Raw genomic sequence first — 20,557 nt, forward strand, 5'->3', positions numbered from 1 at the left:
AAGCAAGCAATGTTTAGAGTAATTGCATGGAAAAATGGAAAAATGGAAGAACGGGATCGTAGTACAAATAACTTTTCAATTTTTAATAAATTATAACAACTGCATGTTAATGTTCTATGTAAAAATGTATTTCAAATATTCAAGTATATTTAATCTTTTCTTGCTACTTAAATATTTCATTTAATACTCTTCGGCGCCTTCGCCCTCGCCCTCGGTGGAGTCCATGCCGACCTCTTCGTAGTCCTTTTCCAGAGCGGCCAAGTCTTCTCGGGCTTCCGAGAACTCACCCTCCTCCATACCCTCGCCGACGTACCAGTGAACGAAAGCACGCTTGGCGTACATCAAATCAAACTTGTGATCCAGGCGAGCCCAGGCCTCTGCGATGGCAGTTGTGTTGGACAACATGCAGACGGCACGCTGAACCTTGGCGAGATCTCCACCAGGAACGACAGTCGGAGGCTGGTAGTTAATACCGACCTAGAAATTGAAAAAGTTGTATTAGATTTTGGTAGTAGTAGAGATGAGAGAATTTCTGCTTGGATAGTTTTGAGAATAAAAGTAGCGATATTCACCTTGAAACCAGTTGGACACCAGTCTACGAATTGGATGGTCCTCTTGGTCTTGATGGTGGCAATTGCAGCGTTTACATCCTTGGGTACAACGTCTCCTCTGTACAGCATGCAGCAGGCCATGTACTTGCCCCGACGTGGGTCACACTTCACCATCTGGTTGGCTGGTTCGAAGCAAGCGTTAGTGATCTCGGACACCGACAGCTGCTCGTGATAGGCTTTCTCGGCCGAGATAACTGGGGCATAGGTAACCAGAGGGAAATGAATCCTCGGGTACGGCACCAAATTCGTCTGGAATTCAGTCAGATCCACGTTCAGGGCTCCGTCAAAACGAAGAGAGGCGGTGATGGACGAAACGATTTGGCCAATCAAACGGTTGAGATTTGTGTAGGTTGGTCGCTCGATGTCCAAGTTACGACGGCAAATATCGTAGATGGCTTCGTTATCGACCATGAACGCGCAGTCAGAATGCTCCAAAGTCGTGTGCGTGGTAAGGATGGAGTTGTAAGGCTCAACAACAGCAGTGGAGACTTGCGGTGCTGGGTAGATGGCAAATTCAAGCTTGGATTTCTTGCCATAATCCACAGAGAGTCTTTCCATGAGGAGAGAAGTGAAGCCAGAGCCAGTGCCACCACCAAATGAGTGGAAAATCAAGAAGCCTTGAAGTCCCGTGCATTGGTCAGCCAACTTGCGGATTCTGTCAAGGACCAGGTCAACAATTTCCTTGCCAATGGTGTAGTGACCACGAGCATAGTTATTGGCAGCGTCTTCCTTGCCAGTGATCAACTGTTCTGGATGGAAAAGTTGGCGGTAGGTACCGGTGCGAACCTCATCTGCAATTAAAAAAAATACATGCATTAGTTTATTTTCATTTAATTTTTGTTGTAAAATTTTTTTTTTTCTTTTTATAGTAACATCATTTTGAACTTACCAACTACGGTTGGTTCCAAGTCAATGAAAACAGCTCTGGGTACATGCTTGCCAGCTCCAGTTTCACTGAAGAAGGTATTGAAGCTGTCATCTCCACCTCCGATGGTTTTGTCTGATGGCATCTGGCCATCGGGCTGGATGCCATGCTCAAGGCAATACAGCTCCCAGCAGGCATTACCAATCTGGACTCCAGCCTGTCCAACGTGGATTGAGATACACTCGCGCTAAAAAAAGTATAAGTCCAATATTAAATTAAATTGATAAAAATACCGTTAATTGGTGTACATTTATAAAAGCAGCAGTGACATCAGCATAGCCATTTTAGTGGAAGATGACACAATACAATCTACTTTTTGATATTTTAAGTGAACAGGATGCATGATGTCATAGCTGCCTTATAAGGACATACTATAAGCCTCTCTGGAACCAATCCAACAGACACTGAAAAAAGTCGATACAAATTCAAGAGCTCCATACATGGCTGTATTTTCACATTGTCTTTGAAGAGACTCGATACGTGAATTTACTAATGGTTTTAGTAACTATCAAAGTTTTAAAACAATAAATTGAATGTATTCTAAAAACTTTTGAAATTCGCGATATACTTTTTCAAGAACTGAAATTCCTTCGAATAATATAGTGAGAAACGCCGTTTCTGCTCACGCAGAGACAAAGACAAAATCTCGTAACAGACGTATAAAAAAAGCGTGTTTTATGCGCATGAAAGATATTGAGTTTTTTCTATCCGTGTAGGCAATGAACCATCGCATTCGCATCGTTTGCAATATAGGGCCGCGCGAGTCGAAATTTTATTTTCTTTTTTTTTTCAATGCCCCTTAAAAACGAACAAAAAGAGGGATGATGACTCATGCGAAGCAATAAACGCAAGGGCGGTGCCGGCCGGCCGAAGGACTTGGCGACCGTTAGGCTGTGTGAAGCAAGATGGCCGTTGCAGGCGACGCTTACAAAGGATTCACTAGTATATCCGCTTTTCGGAGAATTGCCGTTTAAAACGTAAAATGCACCTAATGCGAAACGTCGCTTACCATTTTGATAAATAGCGTTGATTTTTAACGTTGACAGAGAATCAGAGAAGGGAGCGGCGATTGTTGGTTGTCGGGCGAAGCGGGCAATGCAGCTTCCTCGGCGGCAACTAGTCGACTGTGGGGCTGCGCGCGCGATCCTCGCGGGCATTCACGTATATAGTGCTGGAAGTGGGTTAGACTATATATATATATAGGACGTTGATGCTACCTTGTTATTGGTATAGATATATATGTGCCTTTACGGAATGGAACGTACTGCGTTTGCGCGTTTCAGAATGCGCGGCATTTTCAAATCGTGAAACTGAAATTTTTTTTTAAAAGCAAACAGTTTGGACCAACGTATGGAAATGTTGGTGGCTCTGAAGAGGGACGATTGTTATGCAATGTTGACGATTTCAATTTCGCTCTCCTATGCGCCGAGCCAGCTGCACGTCTGGGCATGATGGTTAAACGCTGGAGAGCCATCACGGATGAACTCTGTGAAGCGCAGGTCCGTTTTGAAGTCCTGGGCTATCTCGCGGACGAGTCGCTGAAACGGCATCTTGTGCAGCAGTTCAGTGCTCTTCTGGTAGCGACGAATTCACGGAAACGACGAAGCTTCTCGACATCTCCTGTAGCTGGTGCACTCTTGCGAGCGGCCTTCGTTGCGAGGTTCTTCCTGGGCGCCTTGCCTCCTGTCGACTTAATATCTTCATCTACTACTCCTCTTCATCTGCAGTGTCTAGTGGTAAACCTCAGCAATCCACAAATGACTGAGTGAAATTGTTTCCTTATGCGGCCGTCGAATTTTATTTATAGCTTCTGTTGCGAGTAGCGCACGCTGGGATTCGTCCGAACGAGTGTGGAAGGGGACGACGCGTATGATGCGTGATTGGTCGGAAAAGACTGGAAGGGGAAACTGAGCAATTTTTTACACCGCGTCCTCCGTGAGAGGGGGAACATATCGAGTATCGCGCCTATAAAAAGAATCGGCTTGTTGTATCAAAAATTTTGTTTCCCGTTAGTCGTCAGCCGAGATAGTCCTCAAGCTCTAGTTCAAGCAGTCGTCGTATTCGTCCGTTCTCCATCAAGATGACGGGACACGGCGGCAAGGGTCTTGGTAAAGGAGGCGTCAAACGTCCGCTCAAACTTTATCGTAACTGCCTGAAGGGCATTACGAAGCCGGATATTCGCCGCCTAGCAAGACGCGGTGGAGTCAATCGCATCTCCGGGCTGATTTACGAAGAAGCTCGTGCCATTCTTCGAGTCTTTCTAGAGAACGTCATTCGAGATGCTGCGATTTACAGCGAACATGGCAAGAGGAAGATCGTCACTGCTTTGGACGTAGTCTACGCTCTGAAGAGACAAGGCCGTACAATTTATGGCTTTGACGAATAGACGAGTTTCCTCGTACTGACCAGTTCTTTTTATGACTAACCCCTACAACAATCGGCCCTTTTCAGGGCCACCATATTCATTGAACGTAGACAAAAGTGCTAGTTAACTTGAACGTCTCAGCCTCTTGTGGCCCTCCACCAAAGGACATACATATAAGTATAAACAACACGATCGACCCTGAGCTGAGGAGCCTGCGCGCACAGCGTTTTTTTCGCTTTGTTTACGATAGTCTCTGCTGTAAGGCTCGGGTTACTCGCTTGAAACTTGCTTGCATTATAAGGAATGCAAGCAGAAATTAAAAAGTTTCGCGTCGGTGACAACGATAAAGGAGTAATGTACTGTGTGCATTTGTACTTCACCGATCGTATTATAATTATTATACTCTGCGAATAAATGAGCAGCCTGACGCAGGTTCGTCGTTCTCGGACAAGCGATAGAGCTGTATCGTGTGGTGAATCGGGCGAATAAAAAAGTTGACCGTCTTTGCGAACTCTATACGCATTTTATCCAATGCCAATGAATGCGGATGTCGGTGAACATGGATTTGGATGCCTCGTTCAGGACGCGGCGTTACGGAATAAATTAGTGCTCATACGTAGCTGGATACAATGAAACTTGGAAAGCGAAAAATTTCCACGATTTTAAGCGACGCGCGCGTGTTGAAATATTTGAAAGCGGCTGATGAAAAATGGTCGCTTTTCGCATATACTCTTACAGCGATCGTAGAGCGCGATGTGTAGAGGCAGCGAGCAAGCTGTCTGATCTCTCGCTCGAGCAAATCGTCAAACAAGCGCCGAATAAAATGATGAGCTTACAGGTGTATGTAAACAGCTTTTGGCTATCTCCCAAATTTTCGACGATAATAATCTGCTCGAGCGAGCTGATGTCGAATTGCGCGAGCCGACGCCTTGAGTTCGAGAGTTTGACCCGGTGGATAGCGGATCGTACTACTTATATACAAGAGGCTTACATTGTACTTACATTGTACTTGTACCCACAATACGTGGGCGGATAATTTGAATAAACGCGTTTACGCGTGTTTGTTTGCCATTCGCTCCGCTGCGTTCGAAAATCCTCGATCGATAATCGCTCTACACTGTCGAAGAAAAAGTGCCTTGTTGTTACAAGTGCGCCGCAGCCAGCTGACGTACGTGAATTTTTAATGATTTTAATTGTTATTAACATTGTTCATGCGCGCTTTACAGCTACACGTATCCTTGGTAAAAGGCGACTTTCCCGCACACTTATATCTCTCGAGTCTACCGTCTCGCATATAAATATCCTTGTATAATGTGTAGTGGAAAAAGTAGCGGCTCATTTGAATATATCCACCGCGGAGACGAGGCCGCGTGCACGCTTTGAGCCGTCAAACTAATCCTGCTTATCCGATGCCGATATCGGCGGATCTCGCGATTATAAATAGCTGTCCAATTCTATTGTCAAGGCTCAGCGCTAGCTCATTATCGCGCCAAACTCGTTTGTTTGTAGGAAGAATCCGCGAGGCTTACAGCACACCGCGCGCTCGGCCCTTATCGCGCTGACCCGGGGAAAAACAAATGAGAGAATGGGTCCTCGCTTCGTTTCGCAAGGGGGCGCGCTTATCGAAAAAAAGCCGAAGAATTTTCATCGCTGCATTCTATCCTTAACTCGGTCATGTGCAGGCTGCATCGCTCTTTTCCACTTGGTTGATTCGTCGATCGGCGGCTGATAAGAAGCGACGATATTATACTAAACTTGTTTGCGGTGGATTTATCATCATTATCCGAATTGCGTTGCATCTCCCGAAACTCGGATAAAATAGAGGAAGAGGGGGTATACATACTCATATAGGAGTATCCAACGTTGCATGATTCGACTCGCACCGCACCTCGCGCCGTCTACCTCAAGCGGGTTTTACTACTGATGACGATTTCGTTCGACAAAGAAGCTCGCGAACAAGCTTTTCCTTTGCGACTTACGACGCGCGGGCTTTAGATAATTTATAATACTTCTCCGAATTCGAGACGGCCCAGGATAGAGGCATGGAATTATTTTTCTGCGCTATAACTCAACAACGATCCTCGAAGCTTCGTTTGCGTAACGCGAGGCAATGAACTTGATCGGCGTGAATCTTTTTCTTCGGCGCGTTTGGAAAAAAAATCAGGTTAACCGCCGGGTGATACCGATCGAAAGACGAGGAAGACAGCGATGTTACGCGATGCGGCAATAGAAAGCGAGATAGGGTCACAAAGAGTGAGTGCTGTATATATATGTATATACACACACACACACACACATCGTATAGATAGCGTCAATAGCTTCTTCACGCACGTGCGCACGCAAATTAGTCTATACGAGCTGTATCTCTCCAGATAGCTGATAAGCGGACGATTATCGTCGACGTGTCGAAATATCCACTCAAGCGGCAGCGTGAAAAGCGAGAAAATGAGCAATCCAGGTGCTCGCGTAAAAAGCATAGGAGTAGGACGCGCTGAAAAACAGAAAGGAACGCGCAGACGAAGCAGCGCGCGCATTATAGTTGTGCGAGAGATTTATGAGATAAATTGTGTCGTTAGATTGCACTCAATAAAGCCAGTGCGATCAACTTGTAGTCGGCTTTTCGCTGTCAACAACATCAGCCTTATTATACGGCTGTGCGACTCGGGACTCTCGTCTTTCTTTCGCCACGACGTTTTCTTCGCAATTAATTTCGTTATTGAATTAGTCGGCAAGCAATTGCAAAGCCAGCGCGTAGCTGCGCCTGCGAGGAATATAATAATACGGCCACGTGATCGCTCGCGCATCGGGAGCAAAAAATAGAGAATCTCCGCGAGGGATCCGATCGCACAATTGGCTCGCGCCGCACAATATGTTTTCCAGCCGATCCGGCCTCAAAGATTCAGGCCGCGTAATTAGCATCGCGGCGAGCGAGCCGCGTGGCGGGGGTAAGAAAGAAGCGAGAGAGAGAGAGAGAGACGCGTTCACCGGCAACTGGATATTACCAGACGCAAACTACGGCCACTCGACGACGTTACACTTTACGACAATATATATATACGTGAATACAAGTATCGCGCGGCGACGCCGACGGGTGGCGCTTCGGGGGGAATTTGAAATCGGACACGCGATAGAACGCGAACAGTATAATACGCGGCGCAGTCGGTCGCGTTCGCTGCTTGGCTCTGCAGCTGCTATCTCTCTCGTACGGCTCCTCGATCGGCGATCGCGCGCGAACGGACTCTTTTCTCTTCGCTTCGCAGTGCAGTGCGCGCATCGGCTGCAGCGGGCGGCGAGTGCGCGTGCGCGCGTTGAAAATTTCGAAAATTTGCGCACTCGGCTCTCGGGGCTTTTTGTTCGGCAAGAACAGAAAGACCAGCGTCTCGAGGATCCGGAGCCGGGCCCACAAGAAGCGGATACTGGGAATGCATAAGACTCGAGGGAGAAGCCGCAACCTGCTCCTCTAAGGCTGAGAGCCTAGTAGCTGTTAGCGCACAGAACGCGAGCCGTACGATGGCCGTCGTCAGCGGTGAGAGCTCGCGGCGCGAGACCACTTGATTCCAGCTTTTCTCAATTCGAGCTATATACTTGTTCGCAGGAGTGAAGAGCCACGGACACGGCGAAGCCACCGGCCAGAGGATCAAGGACAGCCAAGATGAGCAGATGGTAAGATTATTCCTACATTATACCATATATATATATATATATATATATACACCAAGAGACGAGTACTGACGATCAGTCTCGGGGCAGCACGCGTACGGCTACGAGCGGAGCATCGCCGGCACGATGGCGACGCTGCTGGGCTGCATCCTCAGCGCGGGCTCGCTGCGGCTCTTCTTCCACTGGTATCCCCATCTCTACCTGTACGCGACGCACAGACGATGCGGCCTGAGTCGCGCCAGCAAGGTCCTAGTGGTGGTACGTCACGTTTCGCTCTCTCCCGCGCTCTCTCCATCACATATAATCACGATCGTACGCACGTCTCACGCGTCTCACTCGTCTCACTCTCGCAGGACGATTACCAGGGCAAGTACAAGTCTTACATCGTCAAGGAGGTAAAGAGCGTGTCGACGAGGTGTTTGAGGTACGGGTCCTTTCGCTCTGAGCGCGGTTCGAAGCGCAGTTATCGAATTTTATCGAATTTTTTAACGATGCCGCAGCTCGGACTCGTCGCAGGCGTCGCGTTACCTGCGCCGCGCGCACAAGCACCTGCTGGACGGGCTGCGGGGCAAGGACCTCGAGCTGAACCTGGAGAACGGGAGCCGCTGCCTCGCGCCCGAGTACAAGGCCTTCTGGTGCAAGAAGCAGTGCTACGTCTGGGACGACAAGGCCTCCGAGTTCTCGAAGCTCGCCAGCCTGGACAGGTACGCGCGCTGCCTGGACCTGCACACCGAGAAGGTCCGCGGCCTGTCGCCGGAGCGGCAGCTGCTCAGCCGGATGCTCTACGGCTTCAACGAGATCCTCGTGCCGGTCCAGGGCTTCCAGCTGCTCTTCCTCCTCGAGATCCTCAACCCGTTCTACGTCTTCCAAGTCTTCAGCCTGATCGTCTGGTTCAACGAGGGCTACTTCTACTACGCGATCGCCGTCATCCTCATGTCCGCCTTCGGCATCATCAGCTCCATCCGCCAGACGCGGGCCGTGAGTATATAATAACACTTCGAGTGTATTTGCCCGTCCGTTCTCGCGCGCAATTCAGCAGCCGCGCCTTCCAGAACCAGACGAGCCTGAGGAACACCGTCGCCTCGACGGAGACGGTCCGGGTGCTGCGCAGCAGCGGCGAGTACGAGAGCATCTCGAGCGACGAGCTCGTGCCGGGGGACATAATCGAGCTGCCGAAGCACCGGGCCGTCGTCGCCTGCGACGCCGTCCTCCTGACCGGCACCTGCGTCGTCAACGAGTCCATGCTCACCGGTACGTTTTCCTCCAGCTCCTCCTCCTCCTTCTTCTTCTTCTCGTTTAATTGCCACGTGCATTGCCGGCGCAGGCGAGTCCGTGCCGGTGACAAAGACGCCGCTGCAAGCCCTGCCGGCGCTCTACGACTCGAGGGAGCACTCGCACCACACGCTCTTCTGCGGCACCACCATCATCCAGACCAAGTAAAGGCCCACCGATCTTTCCGTCTTTCGCGCGCGACAACCCGCAGCCGGGGCTCGCCTGACTCTAATCTCGATTCTCGACAGGCAGTACGGAGACAAGCCGGTGCTGGCCAAGGTCATCCGGACGGGCCTCTGGACGACCAAGGGCTCGCTCGTCGCCGCGATACTCTACCCGCCGCCGACGGACTTCAAGTTCGACCAGGACTCGTACAAGCTCGTGGCCATCCTCATCGCCGTCGCGTTCCTCGGCTTCTTCTACACGCTCGCGGCCATGGTACTTGCGGCGGATTCTCCGACCTCTGTCATTTAACCCAGTTAGTTATCGTATATTTTGCTGCGCAGATCCAGAGGGGCAACACCGCGACCAACATCGCCATCAAGACGCTCACGGTGTTCACCATCGTGGTGCCGCCGGCCCTGCCCTCGGTCATGGCCGTGGGCAAGATGTACGCGATCTTCCGCCTGAAGAAGCGGCAGATCTACTGCATCAACACCAGGGCCATCAACATCTCCGGCAGCATAGACTGCGTCTGCTTCGACAAGGTGAGCAGTGCGCCGCTCCTTTCTCCCATTCTCTGCAGCCCAAAACCTATTGCTATACCCCACCGAGTTGAACGTGCTTGCAGACCGGAACTCTGACGGAAGACGGCCTGGACATGATGGGGGTCGTGGTGAACGAGGGCAACAAGCTCGGCGAGCCCGAGAAGGAGGTGCCGAAATTGAAGGACGCCCACATCTTCGAGGGGATGCTCACCTGTCACAGTCTCACGATAATCGACCAAGAGCTCAGCGGAGATCCGCTCGACGTCAAGGTATAGACGACCGAGAGCCTCGTCGCATTTGTTCAGGAGTGTTGAAAGAGCGCGAAAAACCCAACGAAAACAATTGCAGATATTCGAGAGCACCGGCTGGGAGCTGGACGAGCCGGAACTGACCGACCCCGCGAAGCTCCGCCGCCTGCTGCCCCTGACCTACGTCCGTCCGGCCCACGAGTCGGGTCATGGAGATCATCCAGCCGGGGGCATGGAGATCATCCAGCAGTACCAGTTTTCGAGCACGCTGCAGCGCATGTCGGTGATCGCGCGGCGCTCCGACGACCCCTCGGGCTTCGTCGCCTACACCAAGGGCTCGCCCGAGATGATTCTCAGCCTGAGCTGCGCCGAGAGCATACCCTCCGACGTCTCGAGCACCTTGAGGTGCTTCACCGAGCAGGGCTATCGAGTCATCGCCATGGCCAGCAAGCGCATCGAGGTCACCGACGAGCAGGTGAGCGAGAGAGAGAGAGAGAGAGAGAGAGAGAGAGAGAGCGAGTGCGTCTAGGTTGCGGGAGTCGCTGAGCTGCGAGCCTAGTTGAATACGTCGAGAGCGGCGTTATCTCGCGCATTAATTACAAATCTTTGGCCTTACGCCGCTGGCAACGCGTGCTTTTTCTTCAGTCGATATCTCCTTTCGTTCGCTCGACAGGTGCAGAAAATCCCGAGGGACGTGGTCGAAAAGGACCTGGACTTTCTCGGGCTGATTATCCTGGAGAACAGACTGAAGGAGCCGACGACCAAAGTGATAAAGGAGCTGAGAGACGCCAACATCAAGACCGTCATGATCACGGGTAATCGATCGCCAAAGAAAAACGGATAGACCCAAGGCGTGACAGTCGAGCGGCTTGTATAATCCCGTAATTATTCGCAGGTGACAACATCCAAACAGCCATCAGCGTGGCGAAGGAGTGCGGCATCCTGTCGCACGAGGAGACGGTGATCAGCATCTCGGTGGTTCCAACGGAAAGCAAGCTCCGGCCCGAGATATACTTCAACGCGGCTCAGGGATTGCCTCGATTGGTATAATACCTGCGACGACTTTATCTCTCGCGTAAATTGCCTCACGTGCGCCTTCTACTAACACCGCCGAGCGTCAATTCCATTCGCCGTTGCTTTTGTTAGAGAAAGTCCAGACAATGTTTGCTCGCGATAACTGCGAGCGTATTTGACTTTGAGAGCTTGCCGAGTGGGATCTTATGCGCGGCTTTTCGGCTTATCGCGCACATGCGACAGAATTCCAGTTTTTAAAAAAGAAGTCTGGCTCTCTCTCTCTCTCTCTCTCTCTCGATGAAGCAACTTTAGTCAACACATTTACATATAATAATAGAATGCAACTATGACTGCCCACAGGAGAAGAAACTGAAGACGTCGTCTCTAGAGGATTTGGAATTCGGAATTTACGCGAAAAACTACAAGTTCGCGCTGACCGGCGACACTTGGCAGCTTTTACGAGAGCACTACGATGATATCCTGCCAAGGATATGCACCAAGGGTGTGGTCTTTGCGAGAATGAGCAGCGACCAGAAGCAGCAGCTCGTTGTCGAGCTTATTCAACTCGGCTACCACGTCGGTACGTTATACCAACGATAACCTCGAGTATTCAATTTTTCTGCGAATTAATTTTTTACACCGACTCTTTCAGATAAAATCGAGATCAATTATTCAAACACAATTTTTTTTTCAAATGCGCTTTATATACTATAATCAATGCTGATTTATACAAAATATTTTACACCGCTTTCTGTACAACTGTAATTAATCATGCTCGACTTATCTCAACAGCTATGTGCGGGGACGGAGCGAACGACTGCGGCGCGTTGAGAGCGGCGCACGTTGGGATTTCGCTTTCCGAAGCGGAATCAAGGTGAGACATTTTTTTTCAAAAGTCCAACGCTCGACGCAACTCTGCGAGAGCTCGAAGCTCGAAATTTTGACCTAGCAGTGTAATGGAGCAGTAAAAAATTCATGATTGATTTATGAATGCGTGTACGATTGCAGGGGCATTTCAAGCTCAACGATTAAATTGTTGCCATTAAATGAAAAAAGTCAGTAGTTAGCTGCAACTTATTTGATTGATTTCGAGTTGTTGCAGAGTGTGCCGAGAATGGAAAATTACTGTGAATAATCGTAAACTCGTGCGAAGCGTATGTTAACTTTAACGTATCGCTGCTAATTATTTAGTGTGGATGTAGGCCAGAAAATTGCAATTATATTGCGCAATAAGTAGTTTTTGAAAAAAGAAAAGAAAACAATTTCTCATCTTGTATAATTCTGAATTCCAGCGTGGCTAGTCCATTCACATCCCGCATCCCGGACATCACCTGCGTATCAAAGGTAATCCAGCAAGGTCGCGCAGCCCTGGTCACGTCCTTCGGTATCTTCAAGTTCACGGTCTGCTACTCCCTGACCGAGTTCATCAGCACGATAATCCTCTACTCGATCAGCTCGAACTTCACGGGCTTGCAGTTTTTCTACGTGGACGTGATGCTCTTCGTCAACTTCGCTTTTTTCTTTGGCAAAACCGAGGCGTACGACAAGCGGCTGGCCCGCGAACCACCTACCTCGAGCCTCGTCAGCTTCACGCCCCTCTTCTCGCTAACGATACACACTATAATCATAGCCGTATTCGAGCTCATCGTCTTCTATGCGGTCCAACAGTTCGACTGGTTCACGCCGTTCACGCCAAAGGATGAGTTTCTCTACGACTGCCTCGAAAACTACTCGGTCTTCTGCTTGTCTACCTTTCAGTATGCCATTATTGCAATAGTCTTCTCGCGGGGCAAGCCATACAGAAAGCCCATCTACACGAACAAGTTGTTTATCCTCTCGATCGTCGTACTGACGATAGTTAATGCTTACATCACGATCTATCCGGCGCAATGGGTGGTCGATCTACTGGAGCTGCAGATGCCGCCGGTCTACGACTGGCGCTTCATGATCGTGGGACTGGCCTTCGTAAACTTTCTCGTATGCATAGGCTTCGAGTCGTTCGTCGTCGAGTACCTCATCCAGCAGAAGATTAAGCCACGGTTCTACAAGCCCGAAAAGTCGAAGAAGCGGTATCTGCTGCTAGAGCACGAGCTCCAGGACAAGCCCAACTGGCCGCCGATCAGCAGCGAGCTGCCGATTTTGCCCATCACCCCGAGTTATGAGAACATCATCAACTCGACCAGGAAAGCCAGCATCGCCGAGTCCACCATCTCCATGTGCATCGTCAATGAGAACGAGGAGCAAATACCGAGCATAAGCCGTTCCTACGTCGGAGTAGACAATCTCGGTTTCCACAGCGAGCCCGGTGACGTGAATCGAGTCGACTAAAAGTGATATTTTTAAGAGTATTATTTTCAAGACTTTTTTAACTATTGTTTTTATTACAAATTTGTTTTTCTTCCTTTTTTTGTTTGCGTATTTACAGTTATCTTTACCTGAGTCACTGGTTTATTGTGTTTTTTTCAATAATAAACCTGCTCGTCCATAAAGTAAAACAAATTGCAAATCATCAGTCGAGAATTCTGCTCATCATCGGATCCCACTATTTGAATGCTCCGCGCATTTTCTGAAATAAAAAAATGTAAATTTTCGTAAATCGGTGTAAACTACCGTGCAAAACTATTGTCTATTTTCCTTTTGTAGATAGAATCATATTATGTATACTATGTATTATCTGCACACAGTTGTTTCATACCAATGATGGCGTCGTGATTTTTCTCCAACTCTTTTTGTATCCATTGTCTGTACTGTAACACCACCCTGTTAAGCATTTGTATCGTACTGTCATAGATTTGTTTCTCAAGTAGCAGAGCAGGAAGTGATTTGACAAAGTCTTTAAAGGCATCCTCACTGTAAATTTTAATAAATAAATTATATAAAAATATTTTACTCTTTTTATTTAAATGAACCGTTAAAATATTCTACTGAACCCTTTTTTTACCTGTGCAATAGGCCCAAATTGTGGTCCATAACAATTTCTCTAAGAATTGCAAATAACTGCACTTCTAAATCTCTTCTGTTCTTGTGTAAATATCCATTTATGACACTCTTGAGAATATCTCCAAGTGGAACCTTGTTTTTGTACCAAATTTTATTTGCTTTTAAAAATAGAACTCTTAGAGCTTTGATCAAATAAGGTACTGCAAACGTCTGATTATTGTTCCACTTCTCCAGCTTATCTGTTATAAATTGAAGAACTCTTAAACTTAATTCTTGATCTAATTTATCAGTTTTTATGTTGCTGGATATAGTCGTAAACCAGATATAAATGTAACTCAGAGTCAAATTTTGCTCTAAGCAATCCCCTGAAGAACTTATTGTTATTTCCACTTGAGATTTCTTTGCTCTGGAACCTGATTTTTGTTGTACGTAAGGAAAGTCTTGAAGAAGATTTTTAATAAACACATTTTGATATTTACTCTTGAACCATGTGCTTGAATTAAGTGTCCCATTATCCTTTTCAAGAAGTTCTAAGTACTCAATTATAGACTGTATTATACTCGTAATACATCTTAAAAGACATCCAGCTTCTTCAGAAATAGGTAACTGAACATAAGAGGAATTTTGAGATTTAGGGCTAACTTCTATCCAACTGTCAAACATCAATGGCATCAGTAAGTCAATATAATTCTGCAACGCCTCTAAATCTAAAGATTTGTTGATTTTACTGTATGAATGAGTAGTTGTAACATTGATAGGACAAGCCTGCAGAGAAATTGGTGAATAGATTGGATAATAGCCATTTTTATCCTGCACCTGATATACTTTTGAAGAGAATACTGTTGTATTGGCTTTTGCATTCTTCTTATTCTGTACAATTGCCAATAAGAATTGCTGCAAGCTATTTAAAACTTTTATCCTCCATTTCATACTTGTACTCTTTGAATTCAAATTTGTTGTTAATTGTCGCCCAGGCTGAGCTTGCGATCGAAGTTTGGAAATCATATCCAAAAAATATAAGAGAATTTTTTGGCTATTGTCTGCAAGAAAACTATTACAGTGCTGTATGAGTATATCAAGAAACAGAAGAGAATCCTCCATTATATTATGATCGATGTGAGTCATCGCACATGTCAAGTATGAAATAAGAATATTGCAGAAAGGAAGAAGTTGATCTTTTGAAACTGGACTTAATACCAAATTGAGAGCCTTCAAAGCTTCCCTCCTAATAGCTTTTTCTTTATCTAGAACTAATCCTGCAATTCCTTTAAGCAATTCGTTCAATTGCACATTCAGAACATCTGCAGCATGTTGAGACAAAATATCTTTTAATTCTCTGATTGCATCTTGTCTTACAGTAGAATTATAATGTTGTAATCTTGTTAAGAGATCCTGAAAAGATTCGATTGCTTCTTAAACATTTAATCAGCATACAAGACATCAAATAAAATTAGCTCGTCTTACTTTCACATTGAGTTTCCTACGACTAAGAATCTGAGTTGCATCCTGTTGCTTCAATTGCTCACGAATAACAATTTTCTTAACCTTGAAACTAGCATCAGTTATATTTAAGCCCTTGGGCAAGGGTTGTTTTGTTCCTTTAGTCTTTAGTTTTACTTTGGCCTTTTCAGACTTTAATTGCTTCTGATGCCTATGATTTTTACCCATGATGTAAGATTTAAAAAATCAATCTGTAAATTTGAAGAGATATATATTATAATAATGAGTTTGTAATGGTAAATTCTTAACTACTTAATAATACCACGAGAATGTTATTTACTTATACCGAATAAAGAACAGGTTTCATTAATAAAAAAAATAAAAAATTTCCATACCATGTGCTTTACACGCGCATGTGTATACCACTGATGAGAGTCGCTTTAACCAATCTCTCGCCGCATCAATAAAATTGAGGTTAGAATACGTCCGGGGCCGGGGGTATATATATGTATATAGCATTTCAGCTGACGTTGAAATGACACTCAAAAATTGCAGAGTGTATAAGTATTAACATTAACTACTTATATACTTATACAAGCTCTAGCGACGTGTGCGTCGAAATATTAGTCCCAGAACTCCCAAAGTATAAGATGATATACTTATTAGCGTTATAAAGATGTTTGATTTCTTCACGATTTACATCGAAACAGTAAGTATAGTTTCCTTTTGTTACGGATCTTCGTTGTTGTTACAATACTCGATGTTCAGCGGTTAATAAAACGAAAAAATACGAATAACGTATAAACTTATTTGTGTTGCTAATCTGATTAAAATCGACACTTTTCCATTACGCAAGTACGTTGGTGACTATACGTTTTCTAGAAAATTTTTTTAAATATCCTGCTACTTATTCAGTATATATATCTGTGTGACTTGTGCCTTATACTGTTGAGAACCGTAGGTTGGAAATAATTATTTTGATTTGTAAAAGCAGTTGTTACTTATATCTATGGTATTGTCATTTATCAGTCGCTGTATAACAAGTAGAAATATAAGATAAGAACATGTTTATTTGATTGTAATCGTAATTGATTTAACTTAATAAACTTGCACATTACTGTTGACATTTTATATTTTCAGGTAAATTTGCTTGGAAGGATGAAGAATTTGTTAAAAAGAACACTTTATATATAAAATTTAAAGTGGTTAATCGAACAATCAATACATTTTAAATCACAAAGTATTTGAGACAAATTTTTTCTTCAATTGGAGGTATTAAAAAAGAGAACATTCAATATGGTCAATGCAAGCATGACTTACTGTCCACCAAATATTTCGTTTAATGAAATTTGGGTGAACCATGGAACTTCAAAATGTTTTATGGACACCGTTAGTTCTGCTGTGATTGCATTATATTTGCTAATATTTGGTTCAACTCAACTATGGATGTACAGGCGATATGGAACTGAAATTGACTTCCATACATTACCTAGAAGCAAGCTATATAATTTCCAAAAGTTTTTGCTTTTCTTTGTACCTATTCTCAGTCTTCTCAGAATTATTTTGCAAGCAACAGTTTTAGATGACAAGCAAGTTTATGGATACATGGTAAGATTATATATTGTACTAATCAATGTGGTACTAACATCTTTTGCGTGATAACCAAATCGGTGCTAAAAATATGTATTTTTCCAGGTTCTTTCAACAATTTTAACAATAATAGTTTATCCATACTCTGTATATGTTTTAAGTGTTGAAAGACACAAATTGTTACCAAGTGTTCCAACTCGAGGTCATGGCATTGTTTTACTTGGATTTTGGACATTAGCATTTGTTGCAGAAAATCTTGTTTTTATTAATCTTTCAAAGTTGGAATGGTGGTTCAAACTGGATTCGTAAGTTTAACATTTTTTCTTATGATTAAATTCTGGAGTACACGATGTACAATCTATTTCACTTTAAAATGAATCCATTTTGTTGATTCAACACTTTTTCTATTGATGATATAAAAGATTTCAGCTATTAAGCAGTAAGAGGTTTATCCAATGTGAATGGGGTTCAAGCAAGTTATTTTTACACAATGATCTATTTTCAGATTGTCCGACAAAATAGAGATGGTACTATTTACCTTGCGCTACTGCAGTAGCCTTGTCATCTTTGTTCTTGGATTGCGTGCTCCTGGAATTGTAGCTAATACACCAAGTAACTATCATAGTTTTGAAGATGGTGCGGATAGCCAAACGAGACATATTGAAGGTGTAAGTCATGTACCTGTTTGCGTTTAAATTTGGTATTAGTAAATGGTTCTCAGCAATGAAAGTTTATAATACAAAAATTCTTTAACATAAAAATAAATCGCTAAAGTCAGTGTATGCTTGCAGCGTCCAGATGAAAATGTTTCTACATGGAGGAATGCATGGTACAAAATTAAAACACTTGCTCCGTTTCTGTGGCCAAAGAAGAGCGTTTTGCTTCAGTTCAGCATAACCTTCTGTTTCATATTACTTATTGCTGGAAGATTGATCAATGTGTATGTTCCTATTTACAACAAGAAGATTGTTGATAGTGTAACTGATACTCCTGGAAAATTCAGGTTTGTTCTACATCTTCTGACTGAAAGCAATTTAACATACGTCGGGATTATTAAAAAAGATTTTTTTTATCAATAGGTGGGACTTAATACTTATTTATGTAGCATTCAAGTTTCTCCAAGGTGGTGGCACAGGTGGAATGGGTTTGTTGAATACACTGAGATCATTTTTGTGGATTCGTATTCAACAGTATACAACTCGAGAGGTTGAAGTCGAGCTCTTCAGGTATATTTAGATATAATAAAAAATTCAGCATAATTTTTCATAATATTTATTATTGTTTATTTTAGGCACTTGCATGGTTTAAGTCTACGCTGGCATCTTGGTCGTAAAACGGGAGAAGTACTTCGTGTTATGGATCGTGGAACTGACTCTATCAATAACTTATTGAATTACATTTTATTTACTATTTTACCTACAATCGTGGACATAATTGTAGCAGTAATATTTTTCATTAGTGCCTTTAACAAATGGTTTGGATTGATTGTCTTTACAACAATGTTACTGTATATTGGTAATTAGCAATTTCTTCTTGTGCTACTTTTTTAAAGTACTTCGAATTCTAAACATGGTTGTATTATTTTCAGCTGCTACAATTGGCGTTACTGAATGGCGTACCAAATTCCAACGACGAATGAATTTGGCTGATAATGCTCAAAAAGCCAGAAGTGTTGATAGTTTGCTCAATTTCGAAACTGTAAAATACTATGGTGCTGAAGATTACGAGGTTAAAGCTTACAAGGAAGCAGTACTAAAATACCAAAGTGAAGAATGGAAATCTTTGGTGTCACTGAATTTTTTAAATACACTTCAAAATGTAATCATTACTTTGGGACTACTTGCTGGATCTTTACTGTGTCTTTACATGGTTGTGAATAACGAAGGCTTGACCATTGGTGACTATGTCCTATTTGCCAGTTATATCATGCAACTTTATGTACCATTAAATTGGTTTGGAACTTACTACAGGTAAAAATTCAATGCTTAATTTTGCTTATTCAAATACATTTTCTGTTCTAATGTATTGATTTTTTATTATTTTACAGGGCTATACAAAAAAATTTTGTTGATATGGAGAACATGTTTGATTTACTCCGTGAAACACATGAAGTCGTGGATGCGCCTGGTGCAGGACCGTTAATAGTTAACCGGGGACAAGTTGAATTTTCAAATGTTACGTTTGGCTATACACCAGAAAGAATTATTTTGAAGAATGTTAGTTTCATCGTTCCTGCTGGCAAAACGGTAGCTTTAGTAGGACCCTCGGGTGCAGGCAAGTCTACCATAATGCGGTTGCTATTTCGATTTTACGATGTCGACGAAGGCGCTATTATTATTGATGGGCAACACATAAAAACCGTCAAACAAGATTCTCTACGAAAGGCAATAGGTACGACTTTTTCTCTGCATTCTTCAAAAATTAATCACACTAATTTTAATAAATATATTTGCAATGTGTAGGAGTGGTTCCCCAAGATACTGTATTATTTAATAATTCGATCAAATATAATATACAATACGGAAATATCGACGCTCCAGAAGCTGACATTATTGCAGCCGCAAAGTACGCGGACATTCACGAGCGAATTCTCACATTCCCAGATGGCTATGAAACTCAGGTACCGAAAATTAAAATAAAAGCCACAATCGTTGTGAACTACTTGGAAAACTAATTTAAAATTTTTGAATATCAATCAAAGGTTGGCGAGAGAGGTTTGCGTCTCAGTGGCGGAGAGAAGCAGCGTGTAGCTATCGCCCGAACAATGCTGAAGGCCCCAAAAATCGTGTTGTTGGACGAAGCAACGAGTGCTCTGGACACTCAGACCGAACGTAATATACAGTCAGCGTTAAATCGGGTTTGTGCTAATCGCACGACAATCATCATAGCTCATAGACTGTCGACTATCATCCATGCAGATGAGATCCTAGTGATGAAGGAAGGTGAGATTGTGGAAAGAGGCAGACACGAAGATCTCATATCGCATGGAGGAATGTATCACGACATGTGGGAGGCGCAATTGAGAAACGACCAAGAGCTCGCCGAAGAGGTCAAGCCTGAAACGGATATCAACGGCGTAAAGAAAATCAATTGACTGATTGATAATGTTTCATGAACTCGAGGCCAACCGAAAAAATCATTGAATATGTTATTGTTGTTGATATAGGGACAGCGACTGCAGTTTTTGTCACTTCATAGGACAGCGTTTTAAAATTAATATAAGAAACGGTAATCAACTTGATCAATTAAATATCTATTTTCCAGATTCATATATTCTAGCTATAGAAGGTATTTTCATACATTAAAATAACGTCCACAAATATCATGGCATCTAAATGTAGTTCCGTTATAAATAATCGTGTAAGTTTTCACAGATTATTTTTGTAAAAATTGGAAAAAATGAAAATTATTTATTCAGTGAGAAAGTAGCAATATTCAGTAGGTTGTAGCAATAAGAGCTCTTCAATAGATTAACATTTTTTATAATGCGAGAAGTTTGTACGCGTTTTTAAACTGATTCAAAATTTAAAATACATGTTAATAAAGGTAATAAGTTGTTTTGAAAAGAAGCAACGGTATAGTAAAAAGAGAAGAATTAAAAGAGAAAAATCTAATCTATCAAAGGTAAAATATTGTATAGAATAGCTAGATGCGTTCATCCATAGTGACCTATCTAAGAACAAATAGATCTAGTATTATTGTTAATTGAATAAAAGTCAGATGTATTATTTAATTTATTATATTTGAATGAATCTTCTACAAAAATAAAATCGTCTACAAGTTCT

At 43.8% G+C, this 20,557-nt stretch overlaps 5 protein-coding genes and 1 pseudogene across 12 annotated transcripts; 3 read left to right on the forward strand and 3 right to left on the reverse strand.

Moving 5' to 3' along the window:
- Positions 1 to 106: 106 nt before the first annotated feature.
- LOC100119612 (tubulin alpha-1 chain) lies at positions 107 to 3,310 on the reverse strand. Its single transcript, XM_001604110.5, has 5 exons — positions 2,802 to 3,310; positions 2,546 to 2,707; positions 1,501 to 1,723; positions 573 to 1,402; positions 107 to 477 (listed from the first exon to the last, which is right to left on the reverse strand). Exons 2-5 carry the CDS (start codon positions 2,546 to 2,548, stop codon positions 181 to 183), a joined length of 1,353 nt encoding a protein of 450 aa, XP_001604160.1. The 5' UTR covers positions 2,549 to 2,707; positions 2,802 to 3,310; the 3' UTR covers positions 107 to 180.
- On the reverse strand, positions 2,941 to 3,253 carry LOC116417656 (annotated as a pseudogene).
- Positions 3,311 to 3,616: 306 nt separating the features above from the next.
- Positions 3,617 to 3,994, forward strand: LOC100121694 (histone H4). Its single transcript, XM_016986921.2, has one exon. The coding sequence runs from the start codon at positions 3,617 to 3,619 to the stop codon at positions 3,920 to 3,922; it is 306 nt and encodes a 101-aa protein (XP_016842410.1). The 3' UTR covers positions 3,923 to 3,994.
- A 3,051-nt stretch (positions 3,995 to 7,045) lies between these two features.
- On the forward strand, positions 7,046 to 13,684 carry LOC100121712 (probable cation-transporting ATPase 13A3). Of its 4 annotated transcripts, XM_031932166.1 has the most exons (16): positions 7,046 to 7,427; positions 7,497 to 7,564; positions 7,652 to 7,819; positions 7,915 to 7,985; positions 8,062 to 8,539; positions 8,614 to 8,812; positions 8,886 to 8,997; positions 9,082 to 9,271; positions 9,340 to 9,540; positions 9,624 to 9,809; positions 9,889 to 10,263; positions 10,462 to 10,603; positions 10,684 to 10,832; positions 11,163 to 11,382; positions 11,595 to 11,676; positions 12,095 to 13,684. In XM_031932166.1, exons 1-16 carry the CDS (start codon positions 7,412 to 7,414, stop codon positions 13,128 to 13,130), a joined length of 3,693 nt encoding a protein of 1,230 aa, XP_031788026.1. In that variant the 5' UTR covers positions 7,046 to 7,411; the 3' UTR covers positions 13,131 to 13,684. The 4 variants fall into 4 exon arrangements, with proteins under 4 accessions (XP_031788026.1, XP_031788028.1, XP_031788027.1 ...); XM_031932168.2 differs by lacking the exons at positions 10,462 to 10,603; positions 10,684 to 10,832 and having other exon boundaries at positions 7,057 to 7,427; XM_031932167.1 differs by lacking the exons at positions 7,046 to 7,427; positions 7,497 to 7,564 and having other exon boundaries at positions 7,660 to 7,819; positions 9,086 to 9,271.
- Positions 11,485 to 16,048, reverse strand: LOC100121728 (testis-expressed protein 10 homolog). 3 transcript variants are annotated; one of them, XM_008203533.4, is made up of 6 exons: positions 15,578 to 16,048; positions 15,207 to 15,433; positions 13,744 to 15,134; positions 13,498 to 13,652; positions 13,238 to 13,368; positions 11,485 to 13,126 (listed from the first exon to the last, which is right to left on the reverse strand). In XM_008203533.4, exons 2-5 carry the CDS (start codon positions 15,408 to 15,410, stop codon positions 13,265 to 13,267), a joined length of 1,854 nt encoding a protein of 617 aa, XP_008201755.1. In that variant the 5' UTR covers positions 15,411 to 15,433; positions 15,578 to 16,048; the 3' UTR covers positions 11,485 to 13,126; positions 13,238 to 13,264. The 3 variants fall into 3 exon arrangements, with proteins under 3 accessions (XP_008201755.1, XP_008201756.1, XP_008201753.1); XM_008203534.4 differs by having other exon boundaries at positions 11,896 to 13,126; positions 15,529 to 15,615; XM_008203531.4 differs by having other exon boundaries at positions 11,896 to 13,126; positions 15,523 to 15,614.
- Positions 15,449 to 20,555, forward strand: LOC100121749 (ATP-binding cassette sub-family B member 6, mitochondrial). 3 transcript variants are annotated; one of them, XM_001605304.6, is made up of 11 exons: positions 15,449 to 15,891; positions 16,323 to 16,790; positions 16,878 to 17,077; positions 17,278 to 17,440; positions 17,564 to 17,775; positions 17,852 to 17,998; positions 18,064 to 18,287; positions 18,361 to 18,742; positions 18,820 to 19,163; positions 19,235 to 19,392; positions 19,474 to 20,555. In XM_001605304.6, exons 2-11 carry the CDS (start codon positions 16,479 to 16,481, stop codon positions 19,864 to 19,866), a joined length of 2,535 nt encoding a protein of 844 aa, XP_001605354.2. In that variant the 5' UTR covers positions 15,449 to 15,891; positions 16,323 to 16,478; the 3' UTR covers positions 19,867 to 20,555. The 3 variants fall into 3 exon arrangements, with proteins under 3 accessions (XP_001605354.2, XP_032456035.1, XP_032456036.1); XM_032600144.1 differs by lacking the exon at positions 15,449 to 15,891 and adding an exon at positions 16,097 to 16,139; XM_032600145.1 differs by lacking the exon at positions 15,449 to 15,891 and adding an exon at positions 16,100 to 16,143.
- Positions 20,556 to 20,557: the final 2 nt, after the last annotated feature.

This window comes from Nasonia vitripennis, chromosome 5, assembly GCF_009193385.2.
Source record: "Nasonia vitripennis strain AsymCx chromosome 5, Nvit_psr_1.1, whole genome shotgun sequence".
NCBI classification, from domain to species: domain Eukaryota; kingdom Metazoa; phylum Arthropoda; class Insecta; order Hymenoptera; family Pteromalidae; genus Nasonia; species Nasonia vitripennis.